At 42.4% G+C, this 18,577-nt stretch overlaps 1 protein-coding gene across 4 annotated transcripts in view; it reads right to left on the bottom strand.

The window, feature by feature from the left end:
* Epac (Exchange protein directly activated by cAMP) overlaps positions 1-18,577 on the bottom strand; it is a 541,224-nt gene that overhangs the window by 140,650 nt on the left and 381,997 nt on the right. For all 4 annotated transcript variants that reach the window (XM_065217278.1, XM_065217279.1, XM_065217281.1 and 1 more), the window contains one exon: positions 14,064-14,182. In XM_065217278.1, the coding sequence (XP_065073350.1) occupies positions 14,064-14,182 (119 nt within the window). The remainder of the gene's footprint in view (positions 1-14,063; positions 14,183-18,577) is intronic.

The following is an 18,577-nucleotide window of genomic DNA, read 5'->3' as shown; positions in this document are numbered from 1 at the left end:
TATGAATTCAACACGCATGAGGCTAGCGAGCTGTATGTTGTTTGGAACGTGGGTGTTGCGCTTGGCATAGATGGTCCACAGCGACTCACGACGAGCAACTGAATCCGATCAGTAGCGGTGCGGCTTTTTCCTCCTTCTTCGGTGAATCGAAGGCTCTTGAGAGCTGCTTGCGGGGAGCCTTTCGTTGTGTACTAATACTGGAACAAGGGAACAACTAAGGCTTAAGACAGAACTGCTAGGGCAATTGGAGGTATGTTAGATCGTTACGGAAACCCTGAGGATCGTCAACGTGGCAAGTGTAACAAGGTTACAAGTATTAAAAAAAAGGTTAAAATACAGTCCTACACAACCCCATTAAAATTACTATTTTCACACGAGCGAATCGCGTTCCTAGTCTCTGGACTCGAACCGGTCAGAAACGTCAGACGAGGAATGTCGAATGACGACGGGTAGGTAGAGTTTATGCCACAGGAAAAACTCTTCCGAGTGTATATAATGGGACCCGAATTCTGACATGATAAACTTCGGTTCAAGACACGGCCAAAGTTAGTTCATCTAGTGAAGGCAAGGATTAAAATAAGCAGTAGTGTCTAGTGGATGTAGAAAGGTCTAGTGGTTAAAACAGCCGTTTGCTGAAATAGTGATATTTTTCCGGCTAGGGTAGCCGTAGTGAAAAGTGTGAGGACGCTTCGCTTTCGCAGGCAAGCGACAGCTATTTGGAAAGGAACAATCCCTTCAAAAAAGGGTACACCCCTCGGGTTGTGGATCCAGAACGACCGAGCGAAGGACGGATCCCTTCATTGAGGTCGACTCGCATGGACGTCACCGTACACGTGTGAGTGATCGAACACGTGAAAGAGTGACGAAAGAGTTTAATTGGTTAACTTCGCGTGATCGTTGTAAATTCTTCCCGCAGGTAAGCAGAGGCAAACCTTCAAAAGAAACCCCTCTTACTGATTTGAATGAGTCTTTCCCCTGTTGGTTAAGTTTTGATTTTCAGAATTCACAACCGCTTTGCTCGCCTTTCGTTGTTACGATTGAACTCGCCATGAGGTCTCAGAGTCGGGACGGGTCTATTTGAGTCCCTCGCTTCTTCACGGTAGATTCTAGTATCTACCTGGCGCTTAAGTGAAGATTGTAAGCATTCCTCGTTCCAAAACACCCGACCCGTTACATCCTGCCCTGCAGAAAAATGTACAACGCCACGCGCCAAAAGCACTGCTGATGCTGCTGCTTAAAACGACCGGACACCACCACACGCGGTGTTTGAATAAAGATCGATCGGCAGGACCGGATGGGATTCGATTTTGAAATCTGTGTTCGGGAATGCGCTTTTCTCAGGCAATGGGTGATAATTTTAATGATCATAGCAACAGTTACAAATTCGTGCAATTTTCAATAGTGACCTTTTGAACATTGATAAAGTCTTAATTTTAACAGATTCGTAGACAAATTGCCTATCGATTGGTGTATCAAGAATTTAAATCCATCATCAGACCAATTTCATGCGGCGGCAGACTTTGTTTTTTTTTTAAATTGCACCCCCAACGTAGCATTAAAAATACATGGTATGTTAGATTTAAACTTATGGGAACTGACATCCCATTGATGACCTTGATAAATGTCCAGAAAATACTCTTTAACATATTTATGGTGGGCGGATTTGTCGTGATGACCGAGTAATGCTGAGCTATTAAGGTGTTCAACACGAATGAGACAGGCGAGCTGTTTGTTGTTTGGAACGAGGGTGGCGCGCTTGGCATAGATGCTGCTTGCGGGCAGCTTTTCGTTGTGTACTGGAGAACAATGTGCAACGCCACGCGCCGAAAGCATTGCTGATGACGACCGACCAGACACCACCACACACGGTGATGGAATAAGCGCCGTTCGGCGAGACCGGATGGAATCCTATTTTGAAATCTGTGTAGGGAAAGCGCTTTTTGCAGGTAATCGGTGATAGTTATGATTTGCTAGTATTTGTTGTTATGAGATTTGTAGAAAAATTTCTAATCGATTGGCTTGTTTAGAATTAAAATTCATCAGCTATTGACAGAGTTATAAGTGCTCAAAACCTGACCACTTTTCGTGGCAGGGTCGATTTTGTTTTTTTTTAATTGCACCCCCAATATGTTGCCGAAAGACGTAATCCTATGTCAAAATTTACCGAATGCACAACATGATATGGATTCGACGTCAAGTAATCTGGACATTCGTATACCAAAAATGCAAAGTCTTGTGCAGCACTCTCGCTTCCTGCTGCACATGTGTTAATTATTCTTAGGTGGAAATTGTCCGTGTGTCTGCTTCGTTATTTTTGTTTTTGTATTTTTTATCCAGCAAGTTTTCCATTACATTGATTTCATTGTTATGTAATCTATGGGCCTCGTTCCAAGAGCGCTCTGAGTCCTTTAAGGAATTCTCAAAAGTATTCTTGGCTTCCGTTGAGAATTTTAAATTAATTCTGAAATGAATTTAATGGGCTTTGCGAAGAGATTCTTTAGAAATTTCCAAGGGTTTTTATCAGTAAAAGCACATGGTGGTTATGAGGATAATTCTATTGGCGTGGTACGAAGAAGCCTAACAGAAATCCAAAGGAAAATGTGAGCAACATTTTTTAAGGAAGCCTGTGGACTATTAAAAAAAAATCATATATATTTTCTACCCACAACTCCAACAATTTTCTGACAAGATTCACCATTTCAATCCGTGGCCAGCAGATCATTAATCATGATTGCCAGCAATACACAATTGTATCATTTTCCCAAAACCCCCACACTTCGAATGTAGTAATTTCAACGGAACTAGTAAGGCGATTAGTGAAAACTACCAATTAAGCGATACACGAACATGTGTAAACTTTCACAGCATCCCTGAAGCGATAACTAATAGCTCCACCCCACCATCGCCACCGATGATGCTTATGCTGTATGATGATGTGGTTCGTGGTCATTCGCTCCAAATATTTGGTTGAAGTTTTGCTTCACGAAGCGAACGGTTCGGGGTAAGGGTATGCACAGAATTTATCCAGTATGTTAATTAGCCACAGCCGCTTTGCGGTTGCCCTCTGGAACAGAGCAATTAGTTTGAAAGTTATAATTTACAATCTCTAATTGCTGGCACAAACACATATGCAATGTTCGAAAATGTACGACACCCAGCGGAGAGCTTCGAACCGTGATTAGTACCGAATGATCATTTGCACTCAGAGCAAAACAATTCCAATCCGCAACAACTTAGTGCAAATGCAAGGATAATTCAGTAATTACTTGGGAAGACTTGCTTCCTCCCAGACAATGAATTTTTTTTTTTTTTTTTTTTTTAGCGTTAACTTGGGTCATTCGTGACTTGTCCGGGGGTGAGATTTGAACTCGTGACTTTGGCGTGAGAGGTATGGATGCTAACCACTACGCCGGGGTCGCCCCCTTCCCAGATAATGAATATTATTATATTATATATAATAATATATAATATATATTATTATTATATTATATATTATATATTATATTATATTATTATTCATTCCCAGACAATGAATAATAAAATCCTTCTCACGCAACTTCTTGCATTCGCATACTGATCTTGTAGTCATCGGGCAGTCAGTTTGTTTCATAGACACGAGACACTTTGACCCCATCCCATCATCGGTCGCCAAGCACCGCACCACAATTATAGGCTAATTATTAATATTAATGAGGTAATTTATAAGCTTATCACAGTTTTGCTCTTTCTGCGTTCTGGGACCGAGGGGGGACGTCAAGAAAAGAAAACATCAACCGACCGCAGCAACCAAAGAGCCTGCGGGTAGCTTCTCTTAATCCCGTTCGCTTCCGGTCCCGGTCGTCTCTGATTCGTTAGAAAACGATGTGGTTGGCACTAATGAGCATCATCGGTTACCCCGGATTAAACATCGATGGCAAATGCAAATTACACCGTTATCGCAACCAGTCAGTTCTACGAGGTATTATTTAAAGTTTGCTAGGGTTTATTGCCTGCCTTGAGGGTTGAAAATTCAGCCTTTTTCATGCCACGAAAGATCAATAGACCATAATCCCTTCCATTATCTCAGTGCCTGCTTCTGGCCAACGTTGGACGGTGAAATCACTACCTTATTGACCAACCATTACCGATGGTTCCCCCACTCCAGTCCTAAATCTACTGGGAAGATGTAACAATCTTGTAAATACCCATCCCTTCCAATGGCTCGGCGGTGACCCTCATTATTGGTTCGCCGCTTCCTCGCTGAAGGACCGCATCCAAAGATAGATACATCCGACCAAAGCGAGATAAAAAGCAACAACAGCTCCAGGGTGAGCAACAAGAGGATTATCTACCCCCTCCCGAACGACATCCGAAAAGCAAACACACTGACGACGACGACGACGACGACGGAAGATCCAATTTTATCCTTCATTCAGCAGCATGTGCTTCTCGGCTACTGGTTGCGGCCGTATCGGTTATTAATTTGACCAATTTGTGGCCATATCCGGTTCCATTATCGACAAATGAAGGAGCCCAGACCAAAGCACAACTTTTCTCGAATTCTATATTCGTCTGTATGTGTTGCAATGACACAAAAGCAACAGTTGTGGTCCCATCTGAAAGTCTGGGACTGCCACAGGAAGCATTGTTCCCGAGCACAGAATCGAAAATTGAAATCCTTATGCCTATGTACGTTATCCAGACAGGAAACAGGACCGAGAATAACTTTATCAGCAACCTCTGCCGGAGACTCATGGTGGAAAACTTAATCTTTTGTGTTTGCTAATGGATTCCGTTCAATAGTTAATGGATTCTATTTGCACTTCACTACGGTTGTTGGTTCGATCTCTGGGTGGTGCAGTCTTGATTTCTCTACCACAGGATTGCATTTATTGGTCGTGTGCTTTCAAGTGCACTTGTAAGGGAAAGGAGAAACTTTTACGTGTTAGATGCAAACCGGAGTAGATGGTTGGTGCTTTCGACCCAACCGATGTTTGAATAGGTGTATGAACATAAATTGATATCGAGAATCGTATTCAGCATTTGTTAGTGATATTTTTTCTGCGAATCCCAATTGTCTAAATAATGCCATGATTTTAATATACTGAGACTTCATGTGTGCGTATCGCTCTAACTCTGGTTTCAGTTGTCCAAATGCTTTCAAAATTGAATATGTGGATGTTTTGATTATAATCAACAAGCCTATTTTGGTTGTATTGAATTTGGTAAAGTTCACTAGCAATTATTTAGCTCACAAGTTGACCTATTTTATATGTTTTGTGCATTTACATCTCTCAATCATTATTTCCAAACCAAATATACGAAATTAAAAAAAAAACATAGTAATAAAATATTTATTGTAAATCAATGACATCCTGAGAACTAATTTCCCTTGATTTGACCAAAAATCCTTTCCTGGAAAAAAGCACTAAAAAGGCATGCTAAATATACATTTACACTAAGAAATAGACCTCACCGACCAGGAAACAATTCCATTGGAAGCTGATGGAAACTTTTTGCAAAGGTTGGAAAGAAATTTTTGAAACTTTCGGAGAAATCTGTTAGAATCTGTCAGCAGCAGTGAATCCAAACATATAATCAACCAACGGTGCAGACAAAACGGTAGCTACGACTACCATGACAAACTCGCTCTGTAACATAGCTCGATCGGAGTGGTAAAAAGATAGTGATAGCTTGCCTACTTTGTTGCAATATACATGGATGAGGACATAGCTTGATCTAAATCGAGAAAAGACATAAAAAATTCCCATTAACACACGTGTATCATCTTCTGGATTTACTTCGTGAAGCAGCTTGCCAACAGTTTGCTCGTTTCCTTCTACCACCGCCCCGAGTGAGCTATGTCGCACGGGCTGCTTGTCATGAAAAAAAAAGTAAGAAGATTATATCATGATTGCTTTCCACTTCTGACATTGCCAAGGGTTAATCAACTCTGCACACTGTGCCGAAACACCGCATGGCACACTATTCGGCACGTTAGGGCATACATTGACAAGTAGAATACAAAAATTATAATATAAATGGCATCACTGTCAATCGTTGACGTTTTGCTAACTGTTGCTAAGAATGATTCCTTTGTTTACTCTAATGTAAAGTCCAATAAGTTCGTGGATTGTGGCATGTCACATTTAGAAAATCTGTAAGTATTTTCTGCATAATGAATCCAATAAAACTAACTAAACAGTGAAAACCCCTGCGGCTTGTGGTTTTGTCAAGACGGCCGTAACGGGTTACCTCCAACGAGGGTTGGTCATATGCCTACTAGATGATCTGGTTCGGAATGCGGTCGGCAAAATCGTTGAGTTTGCCATTGGTGTAAGTACATGGAGTTCAAAAACAAACTGTCAGTTTGCAGTACGTATCTTTGTAAGGACGAATCTCTTCTGAACGGTACTGAATTTTGCCGGCTGCAGAAGAAATGTCAGCCTAACGTTCTCCAGCCTAACGTACTTCGGTTTAATGCCCCAACGCCGAATAATCAATCAAGACAAAACGATTATCACAGGGATTTTCGGTCAGTTTCGAATATCGGTTTTGCCTTGGATCTTCCCGTATGGAATTTTCCTCGTTTTCCCCTTTCAGATATTATTGCTTGTCATTCAGGTGACTCTCTGTTACTAGTGAGGTGACTCTATATTTGATTTGCACGGACATTCTCCTCACTAGTTCAACTTGTTCATTGCCAGAGACCCCGGTGCGATGGCTGGTCTTCCGATCGGTTAACTGTAAAGCCTTGCTGAATTTGGAAAATTTGGGTCGCTGCAGAGTGAGTTTTGGTGCGCTCAGCAGTTCCCGCATGACGACCCTAAGCAGTTTGCTGTTTAGTCAAAGCCTCGCAAAATCGTGCAACACAGATTTCCAGATTCCAATTCAGCTCATCCAGAGATCACGAGTTATCTTCTTGCACGGATGGCTCTGATTTCGCACTAGGAACTCGACGCATCGATTACATGACCGTCGTTCATCTTTCCGTCCGTTCGAGTTCGTTGTTTGCTTCAGTTGTAGAGGATTTCAAAGGATGACGGTGGCATTTCTTCCTCCATCGATCAGGTTATGACTTTGTTTCTGCACTCCTGAAAGGAATCAATACTTCAAATTGAGTCAGAATCTTGCGGATCGGTCGAGTTTGTTTGAACACCGTATGGGTTTGATAACATCCGGTTTCTCTTTCACCGCCCGCTCCGAAAATGAAAAGTTAAACACAATCACAAATGTCATTATAGCTTCAGGGTTGCCAAATTCGTGGGATATTGACACCTTGAAACTTTGGTTCGTTCGGCATAGCGCATGGGACAGCTAAACACTCGGCACAGATTAAGGTGTGCAGGGTTGAATACCCCTTGGACATAGCGTTATCATTCGGTTCGTTGATCGCTTGTCATTTTGTCATTTGGAGATATTTTTGATTCCTTGGTCAGAAGATAAAAAATCAGGAAAAGCTGAAAAGATATTTCCGGAGGAAGTGCGAATGAACTTTCGGGACAAGTTGCATGAAATTTTCAGAGAATGTTTAGAGAAAGTTGCAAAGAAAGTAAGTAGACACTTCTGGGGAATGCGAACAGGACTTTTGGACGAAAGTCGGATGTAGCTTCCAGGGGAAATTGTAAAAATCTTCCAATGTCGGGCTGAAGAAACTTTCGGAGCATAATGTCGGAAGAAACTTCAGGAGGAAAGCAGAAGCTCTTCTGGGGAAGGCTTCCAGGAGATATTGCAGATATTCGGGTCGATGACAGAAGTAACTTCCAGAGGAAGTCCTGTTTATAAAACTGGCACTAGTTTCCGCGGATAGATGGAAGACTGTTCCGGTGACGATTCCAGGAAAAGACATAAAATAGCTTCCAAGAGAAATCGGAAGACACTTTCAGTTGAAATTATAAAAAAAAAGTCGGAAGAGACTTTCGGAAGAAGTTTCATAAATCATCCGGGGTATGGTCTGAAGAATCTTTCAAAGGAAATGGAATGTTGAAAAAATATAAAGTGTGGGGCAAAAGTTCGATTTGAGGTTTTAGACACATGTGCAAAATAAACCTCATTGTTTTGGCGTTTGTTTGGAAGGTCTTTTAGAGCCAGACTTTTCTCCAAAAAATCACAAAAATTGCTGGTGTTTTCAAAGAATTATAGGCATAACATATATATAACATGGGTCATTCCAGCTCAAGTGGACACACCATCTGTGGTCGATGTCACCGATTTGAGCCAAACTTGGCTCTAATTTTGGTATTCTGAACAAATGCTATGATGTGCCTAGATCCTTCTCGGCTACAACCCTAGATTTTCGAGATTTAAAAAAAAAATCATCTTTCAGAAGAGATTACTCCACAACCAAATAAGCTATTCGTCATATTAGAACGTTTTTAAAGTGTTTTGAATATGAAGGTTTTTTAATGGAAATTCTTATAGGTGTACCCATATTTTGTTTTTGTTATAGTAACTACAGTAAACAGGCTTATTACCAACACGTATCCAAATTATCAAAAAAATGGCCTATTTTCACCATGGGCGGGATTTTTTATTTCTTAATATTTTGGGCTCAAATTTTCACCACACTTTGAAAAACTCTTCTACTTGGCAAGGGCAAATTATTTGAACAAAAAGTTTTTGAAAATGACCAGATGAATGAGTGATAGTTTTGAGCGTTTCTTGTGGAAAATTAATGCTATATAATATTTTTTTATTTTTCTATTCTAAGAAGAAGGACAATTACATTCATGAATGGAAAGTGTGTTTTCAACAAAAAATACGCAAACATGGTAGTCACCCTTCAGCTCGAATCATAATTATATAATATAAGTATAATCCGATTTATAGCGACACATGGTAGTCTAGTCGCATAGGAGTATTGAGCGAAAACCCAAAACTTGATAACTTCAAAAACTATAACTCAAAAACAAACAAAAAACACGTCGCTGATTTTGTGATATGATGTGTAAAAAAAGCCTAGAATTTCAAGGAAAAATATAAAAACATATTGCGGCCTCTATCTACAAACCACAAAAACCATAAAGATCAAATACAATCAATGTTATTCAATACAACTTTTTTTTGACGTAGGACTACGTCTTTCATTTCTATACTGGGGGTACACTTTGTGAAAACCAAAAATCAATCAGAAATATTTCTACGCATTTAAAGCAATGCTTCCGACTGATGATTTTTAACGAGAAGCTATTAAAAAGTGGTAATGTCAAGCATTGTCCAATGTACAAATAAAAAGTGATAATTTAATCACTGTTAAACGTTCTTCCCAAACCCAGTCATCATAATCGAGTACCACTTGGTTGCACACCATTCTGCTTTAACCTGAAAAGATATGAAACAGCACTGCTGTATGGCAACACCTCATTTCGCTTCGAACGGCGTGGTGGTTAGTAATAGCAGCAGTAGGGAGGTGGTGGCTAGTCCACTCTTTCACACCCAACAAGCAAAAAGTGACTGGTCGTGGCAAAGAAGGAAAAGGTGCCAAGCGTCATCGCAAAGTTCTCCGAGATAACCACCATCCGTCGTCTGGCTCGACGTGGCAGTTTCAAACGTATCTCCGGTCTGATCTATGACTTTGATCGATTCTCTTCATCAACTTTTCCTTTGAATTGCCACGGCTGGATATTGTCGATGGAAGAAGCAACAATCTAGCATCTAATTCGACGAAGATGGCCATTTTTGAAGCCGACTTATTTACGAAAGAGAATCGATCAATGTAGATAGAACATATTGAAAAGTGACGCGAGATTTGTTTTCCGTACTGAGCACCAATGCTACCGACGCCAGGGAGGCAGCTGCCACACATGGACCCTATCTATCGACCCATCAACTCAACCGGGGACCAACGGCTTTACTTCCCCTTCGTTTGGCTCGCCGTGTCAAGTGTATTTCCGGTCTGATCTTCGAAAAAACACAAGGTGTTCCTGGAAAATGTGATCCGTGATGCTGTCACCTACTCTGAAGATACCAAGCGTAAGCGGCCATGGATGTCGTCTACAACAAAACGGCCCTTTTCAGGGCCAACATGCTTATAACAGTAAAGAGTTGGAATAGAATTTATATGTGCATGTTTGTTCATATTCAGAACCACAGGCCCCCAACGACCACAAAAAATGCTCTCCAGATAATCTTGTAATAAAACTTGGAAGCAGGGGTGCAAGTGATTTTGATTGATTCTCTTATCAACTTTCTCTTTAAAAAAAAAAAAAAGTACTACAAATTTGATACGCTTCCAAATAAAAACGGAAAGAGTTAAGATAATTGATGATTGATCAATTAAAAGAACTAAATGCTCTTCACATTTGTTCCGTACACTAGCGGTCCTACGTCAAGCTTCCGTTCGTGCCCCTAGGCACAGACCCTTCTACTTTTTATATATCAGTATATTTTTCAGAAAAAAAAAATTATCTTTCATTTGATATTTTGATCTTTGAAATCGGCCCAGTGATTCAAAAGTTATGAATTTTTAAAAATGTTTCGGACCACCCTAACATGGAAATAGTCACCCTAATAAGGAACAAAACCACCAATTCTTACAAAATTCTGAGAACCACTATATCGTTTTACTATGGAATGGCTGTAGAAGAATGACTTTCATCGCATGAAGCTTACACACTAAGATTTTTTTACAGGAGTCAGTATTTTTTTACTGGATTTTTGAATTGCTGAAAAAGTCGGTAAAAATTCAAATGACCGTTATCCGTAAGGAATCAATGAAATCAATCAATTTTATTTTCTATCATTAAATGGGGTTAACAGAACTAAGTATGTACAAGTTCAGAACAAATTTTCTCATTAATAAATTTTCCACAGATTTTTAAACTTTTACCGAACAGTTCCGCAATTCAAAAACTCGGTAAAACCGTACTGACTCGATTAGTGTGTAAGTTTCATCGTATATAATGCAAACGTTTGAGCCTTATACGATGTTCCATTTGATCAGCGTATAAGAGTACAAAGTTAATCGGATTAACCCATAGGGCTTGTCAAACTGAATTGGTTGCTACAGATTTAGCCGTATGTGATGTCCGATGCCACTTCTGCAAACCTCTTCGCTGATTTCTTCCGAAACGTTTTCAAACTCGATCAAACTCCTCCGCACCAACACTACATCGACCAGTTACCGAACTACAGCATTCGTCTGCAGCAACTTAACTTCAGCCATGAGGCTATTTTCAAAGCCCTTTGCTCGGTGGATGCATCGAAAGGCCTGTGTCCGGATCGTATTCCACCGACTTTCATCAAGAATTGTGTAGCATCGTTGGCCACACCCGTTATGTCTATCTTCAATCGTTCACACCTGGATGGCGTTTTTCTGCATTCTTGGAAGCTTGCATCAATTACACCGATCTTCAAGGCAGGCAACATTCACAGCGTGGGAAACCTCCGACCTATCTCGATCCTTAATTGTTTGGCCAAAGTTCTCGGAAGTCTTCTGGATGACAAGTTGTATCCAGTTGTGCAATCTATAATCTCGGAGTTCCAGCATGGATCCATGAAAATGCGCTGGACGATCTCCAACTTGATGTCCTACACCAACAGAAAAGCGTCAGCAAGTAGACGCCGTTTACATTGACTTCTCTAAGGATTTCGACAAAGTCCCTCATGACCTTGCTATCGCAAAGCAGAACCGCCTTGGTCTTCCGCCGTGGGTCGTTCGATGGTTAAAATCATATTTATCTTCCAGGAAAGCCTTCGTTAAGGTTCATGATGTCAGATCCGATGTGTTTGATATACCATCGGGAGTTCCACAAGGGAGCCATTTAGGACCTGTTATTTTCGTTTTATTTATTAACGAATGAAGTTCCTGTTAGTTGTTTATGCTGATGATTTGAAAGTTTACCGCGTGATCAAATCGATCCTAGATTGTTGTTCTCTACAAACTGACATCGAGCGGTTAACATCGTGTTGTCAGATGAACGGAATTGCACGCAAACACTGCGAAATGCAAAGTCATTACCTTCACCCGTAGTCACTCGGCGATCAGATTTGATTATTCGATGAATCAATTGCCACTTGAACGAGTTGATTATTTTAAAGACCTTGGATAGCAAACTAAGATTCAACGAGAACATATCTATGTCAATTGCAAAAGCCAATTCCTTGCTTGGATTACTGCGACGTAACGCTGAGCAAATAGATGATGTCTAGATAGAGCTGGAATTAGGGCGTAACAGCTTTTGTAAACAATTACTTCTTTCGATGATTTCTAGAAAGTTAAGGCTCTCCAACGCAAATCAACAATACCATCTGGTAGAGGAAGACTTCTCCTAACTGACGGTTGTGTTGGTTTGCGTGGACGTGCCTTGAGTTCTTAGAAATCATCGATAGAATTCATTGTTTACAAAGGCTGTTACGCCCTAACTCCAGCTCTATCTAGATGTGAACGCTTTGAAAACATTGTACTGCTCCTTGGTTCGTAGCGTTCTTGAATTCTTCGATGCAATCGGTGTAAATATTTTCATTATTTGGCAAATCTCAAGTAATCATGACAACAGTAGGTCTCTTTTCTTCACTCGAATTGTTTTCAATAATCAAACGTCATAATTACCTGAGTTCAGGGTTGCTTCCACTCACTTGCTATAAAAAAATGATTTCCTGAATTTTGTAATCATTAGATGTTTTAATCATATTATGTACTTGTTAGATACAATAAGAGGTTGAAAGGCAAGTGTTTGACTCATAAAACCTGTCAATTTTGCTACCAGAGTGTTACAATCAGCGATCATATGATTCGTGAGCGTTCACTCAGAGTGAGCGCTCGCGAGTCGGAAAATCGCTGATTGTGACTATCTGAAAGCGAACTTGACAGGTTTTATGTGTCAAACACTAACAGCTAATGATTTCAAAATTCAGAAAATCATGTTTTTATAGCAAGTGAGTGGAAGCAAGCCTGCCTGAGTTTTGTCAAATACAGCTTTCCACCGAAGAACGCGTTACCCATTGAGTGCTACCCACCGCTTTGTCTCGGTGGGTTTTCAACTAAGCGCTCTGATTTTCTGCGAGTGACTAGTTCTCCATTGGCACTACTCACATGCAAAAAATCAGACCGACTGGTTGAAACCCCGCCGAGAAAAAGCGGTGGGTGCAACTCAGTGGGTAACGCGTTCTTTGGGGGATAGCTGTATAGCAAACCCCACACGCATCAATATATTGACGCGAAGGGGAATTATTAACAATAATATTGATGATGTGAATTCAGAAATATTGTCAATCTCGATATATTGACGTCAATATAGCATGTATTGACAATACGATTATTAACAATAAAAGCAATCGTGTAGGGTTCACTTATGGTAAATATTTACATCGCTTGCATCAAATAATATTGACGTACGAATCTGGGCTCCATAGCATGCTGTGCACATATCGCACATCGAAAGAATCCAGGAAAGTTCTGTCATATTCACCTTACGACAGCTTCCATAGACCACTCCCTATAACCTACCACCATATGAAGACAGATGTGCGCTTATTGGATTGCAAACACCGTCGCCGTCGCCGAATCTTCCTGCAGAGACTATTTATGTTTGACATGATTAGTAATCATATTGACTGCAGTGGTGTGCTCCGGAATATCAACTTCCTCGCTCTAGTCCGTCGTCTCCGCAGTACGTACCTCTTGTGGACTTCCCTGGACACCGTATTGCTTATGACAAATGTTACAGTCTGTTCAATGATGCGTGTGATCCTTTTGATTTTAATGTTAGTAATCTAATCCCGATAATTCTGTATGTGTGGCTCCAATGCCAAAGATGGTGATTGTATATATATGTCAAATTATATCGCTTACAAAGTAATTTTAAATTTGCTCCTAAATGGCCTCCACTTTTGTAGGTTTGTATAAGCAATTTTGTTGCATCATATACGATTTGATTGCAGTTATATGTGCTTGTATATCAGAAAACACAACTTTGATATGCATGCATTCTGGTTATCTGGATAGGCTATCTGAGGTCTCTTCACTCTTCATATACTGGTACCGAATCCAGCTTGGCCTATTACGCAAACGACCATCCACTCTCAAACATTTCTTTCATAACAAACCCAAATAAGCATCCCAGATCCAGAAATAACGAACTTACCTCGGTGATGGGCAGCGCTGGATTCGGATGATCCGGGCTTAGCTGTTTTTTGGTCGGCGACGGTTGCTGGTTGATTCCGGACTGGACCGTACTGGTGGTCTGCATGCTCTGTCCGAAACCTTGAAAATACAAAAATAGACAGAGGAAATGCACTGATTAAATCGCTGAAAACTATTCCGCTTTCAATGTTATGCGTAACTCATTTGCGTGACAGTTCAATCATTTTTACTGTGTGCTTGTGTGTGAGGGTATCGCTTCCATCAGCGTCCATCATCATCGTCATCATCGGTGTGAGAATGGATAATGAAAAGTAAATATTCGTTTGGTCCTGTGTTGTTGATCTGACCCATCTCGTCTCGTCATCGTCGTCGTCGTCGTCGTCATTTTCGAAGGGGTGTTGTTTTTGCTATGGCAACCCCTTCGTGCACCCGGCTTTGGGCAAACGTGGGATATTGAAACTGATGGATGCTTTTTTTGTGCTTCCTAGGAAGCGACCTCCCGATCCATTTCCTGACTATATAGGCGTGATTGGGTATTGTAGTTAGGTGTGTTTGCTTTCCGCTACGCTTTTAGCGTTTCATTTGGACACAGTATGCAGATATTTGGAGGTGCTAAAATTGGATTTTTGATCTGATGGTTGTTTGTGTGGTTTAAAAGGAATCCCGAAAATGTCAAATATTGACAAGGTTGTAAGAGATAGAGAAACTAGATTCCAATCCACCACTTCACTTTTACTTAGTTGGACCGTTTTGAAATCATTGCTAAACTCATTTACCGGAAAATTCCTAAACAAACCTCGTTATGAAAATTGATAATTTCCTCGCAGAATCCCGGACGGTTCCAACCGAATCGTTTCATGTTGCGAAAATTTCACCTCACTCCCATGGTAGCAAGCATCCCCCCAGTAAGGCAATCCACAAAACTATTGGAAATTGTTTCTAACATTTAATTATCGCCTGGTCCTGTTGGAAATATTGCCACAATCCGAGAAGTGAAAATTACCTGCCAGTTGGGGCGGATATTTTGCACCACCGAGTTCAGTTAATTTCTTGCACGTGTGCGCTTCGGCACACTTCATCCGCAAATTCAGTCAGTCGTCGTCGATTCGCAAGCGAAAATTCGCTTTTATGCTGAATCGATCGCGTTTCAGTGATGATGATGATGATGATGATGCTAATGTTCTCCCGGTTTAAATAGAATTAACGCGCCAGGTGCACAATTTTACACGGTGAAAGTAATTTTCACCACCGGTAAATATGTGTGCCTGTACACAAACATGGGATGCATTTATTGCTACTCCTGCTGATGTGGCGGGAAAATACCATCGAGCCACAAGGGAAGTCAGCACTGCTGCTGAGTTGCAATTTTCCGACGCGTTTGGAGGATTCAGTTTCCTTGCAGCAGCGCTAAATGCTTTGTGGTATGACGCTTTCCAAACAATTCGGTCCGGAGAGAAAGCGAACATTTGCATTGGGAATAATATTGCATAAATTGCGCTTTCAATTCTAGGATTGGTGCACAGGAGGTGTGAGAGCGAATTGAATCTGTTTCAAAATTTGAATATCAAAGTTGGCTCATTGAAAGTTAATGGAATATGAAGAGAAAGACTTATGGATTTTTTATAAAGTGATTGAAGCATGATGTATTTTTTGAAGTGGTTTCGGATACACCAGGAGGAAATAAACCGAGAAAAATAGCGATTTAAGGAAAAACGAAATTGAACTTTATTGAAACGTGTTTTACTTTTGTTTACTCTGAGCGAATGATGTAGTAGAAAAACGCACAGGGGCGTACCAAAGGTAGGGGCAACTAGTACACTGTGGTTACACTCTTAACACCCCTGCTTAACCACGGTAGTCTCCAGTCCCAGCCTGGTGCGGAGTCCTCTGAAGGCGGTGACCGAAAGACCCTTTGTCATGATGTCTGCTTCTTGCTCTGAAGAACGCACGAACTTGATGATGATGACACCCTGCTGCACAAGATCACGTAGGAAATGAAATTTGGTGTCCACGTGCTTGAGTCGACCATAGTCCTTCGAATCCTCAGCAATGCGAATGGTGGACTGATTGTCCTCAAAAACTGGAATGGGACCCTCGATTGAACATCCAAGATCTCCAAGCATCCTCTTCATCCAAACGACCTGACACGTGGCCGTACACAACGCTGCCAGTTCTGCTTCGGTGGACGATAAGGCGACCGTTTGCTGCTTGCGTGTAAGCCAGCTCACGGTGCATCCGTATACCTTGCAAACACATCCCGTTACAGATCGCCGGTCCAGGTTGTTGTTGGCCCAATCTGCATCGGAGAAAACTTCCAATAACTGCACGTTTGGCTGCTTCCGATAAACCAATCCAACATCCAGCGTGCCTTGGACGTACCGCAACATCAGCTTCAAATAGGTCCAGTGTTCATCGTTGGGACACGACTGGAATTGGCTGAAATAGTTGATGGCAGCCGACAGATCCGGTCGAGTAGTGAGTGAAGCGTACATCAGACAGCCAACCAACTCCCGGTACGGCTTGTCTGTTCGCTGACTCTCGCCTCCCTTAGTCAACTTCAAGCGATGCTCGATCGGCGTCGACCTCGGCTTGGATTCGCTCATCCCAAAACGCTTGAGCAAACCCTCCAAATAGTCCCGTTGACTGATCTTCAGTACACCAGCTGCACGGTCCCTGTCGATCCTCATGCCTAAGAACTGCTTGACCTCACCAGCATCCGTCATCTCGAACTGCTCGGACAATTTCCGCTTGACCAACTGCAGAAGCTTCAGCGACGGACTCACGATCAAGATGTCGTCGACATACAGCACTAGAATGACTTGCTCCTTCCCAGATCCGAAAGTGTAAAGGCATTGATCGTTGGCACTGCGAACGAAACCCAACTGCTCGATGAAACGATGAAACTTCTCATTCCATGCCCGCGACGCTTGTTTCAGGCCGTACAGTGCCCGGTTCAGCCGACAAACGAGTCCACTCCCCTGCTCAAACCCGTCCGGTTGAGCCATAAAGATTTACTCCTTCAGCTCGCCGTTCAAAAACGCGGTCTTTACATCCATCTGATGGATATGCATTCCGCTTTGGTTCGCCAACGCCAGAACTGTTCGCAAAGTGTCCATCTTCGCCACAGGAGAGTAGGTCTCCCCATAATCAAAACCTCGCTTCTGGCTGAAACCTCTAGCGACCAGTCTTGCTTTGTACTTCGGGCAGCCGCCAGATTCGCCGTGCTTTACACGGAATACCCACTTACATGAGATCACCGAACGTCCTTCCGGTTTCTCAACAAGCGTCCAGGTGTTGTTCCGCTTCAGCGAGTTCAGCTCATCTTCTATCGCAGCTTTCCAATCCTTCCAGTCATCGCGTTTTCGCAGCTCAGCGATGGTCCCTGGAATCTCATCAACGTAGTTTACCGCACTCAACGCAAAACTTGCGTATCCCATCTCAAAATCCTGATGCCACGCAGGAGCATTCCGCTTCCGCTTGGGTCTACGTAGTTCGCCACGCAGTTCGCCCTCAGCTTCCTCTGGCTCAGACTCGGTATCCTGTTCCTCAGACTCCTCTTCGTCGAAACTTTCGAATTCCCCGTCGGATGTTTCCCTTTCCGGGTCCACGGGTTGGACACTGACTCCGTCCTCTTGATCATCGTCTGCTGAAACACGGATAAACTCGTCTCCGTTGGAACACTTCCTCTCCACGAACACATTCTCCATCAGGTTGTCCTCAACAAAGTCCACATCGCGCGCTACTACAATCTGCTTCTTCACGGGATTCCAAACCCGGTACCCGTTCTGGCTGTATCCCAGAAAAATGCCTTTCCAGGCTTTTGCATCAAGCTTACGTCGGAGCTCATCCGGAACATGAACGAAAACCTTGCTACCGAAAACTCTTACCTTCGATACATCCGGCTTCCGGGACTCCCATCGCTCGAACGCTGTTTGCTTCGTGTTCAGCGCACTGGTGGGGCTTCTGTTAGTCAGGTAGGCCGCTGTCAGCACAGCTTGCCCCCAGAACCTCTTTTCGACACCTGAATCCTCCAGCATTGCCCGAGCCTTCTCGACGAGGGTCCGGTTCAACCGCTCGCTCACGCCGTTCTGCTGTGGCGTGTACGGAACGGTCCACTCGACTTGGATTCCTTTGCTTCGGCAAAACTTCTGGAATCGCTTGTTCTTATATTCTCCGCCATTGTCACACCTTAGACGAGAAATCTTCTGGCCAAACTTTGCGGAGACCAGGGCCTCATACTCTTCGAAATAGTCCACCACCTGATCTTTCGATCGCATCAAATAGACCACCGTGAAGTGGCTCCAATCGTCCGTAAAAGTGACAAAGTATTTCACTCCGGACAGCCCTACCGGCGTAACAGGGCCACACACGTCCGTATGTATGAGTTCAAGTACACGCGACGACCGATTACCACCGGACGCAGAGAACGGTTTTCTCGTCTGCTTACTGACGACGCACGAATCGCACACAATCATGTCCCGATTGTCATTCGCGGGGAACATGTTCATTCCCGAA

The sequence above is a fragment of the Ochlerotatus camptorhynchus genome, unplaced genomic scaffold (assembly GCF_037179485.1).
Source record: "Ochlerotatus camptorhynchus isolate MF236.1 unplaced genomic scaffold, CSIRO-AGI_Acam_v1.1 ptg000071l, whole genome shotgun sequence".
NCBI classification, from domain to species: Eukaryota; Metazoa; Arthropoda; class Insecta; order Diptera; family Culicidae; genus Ochlerotatus; species Ochlerotatus camptorhynchus.
Note: the sequence above shows the minus strand (reverse complement) of the source record. Positions and strands in the feature narration are given on the sequence as shown.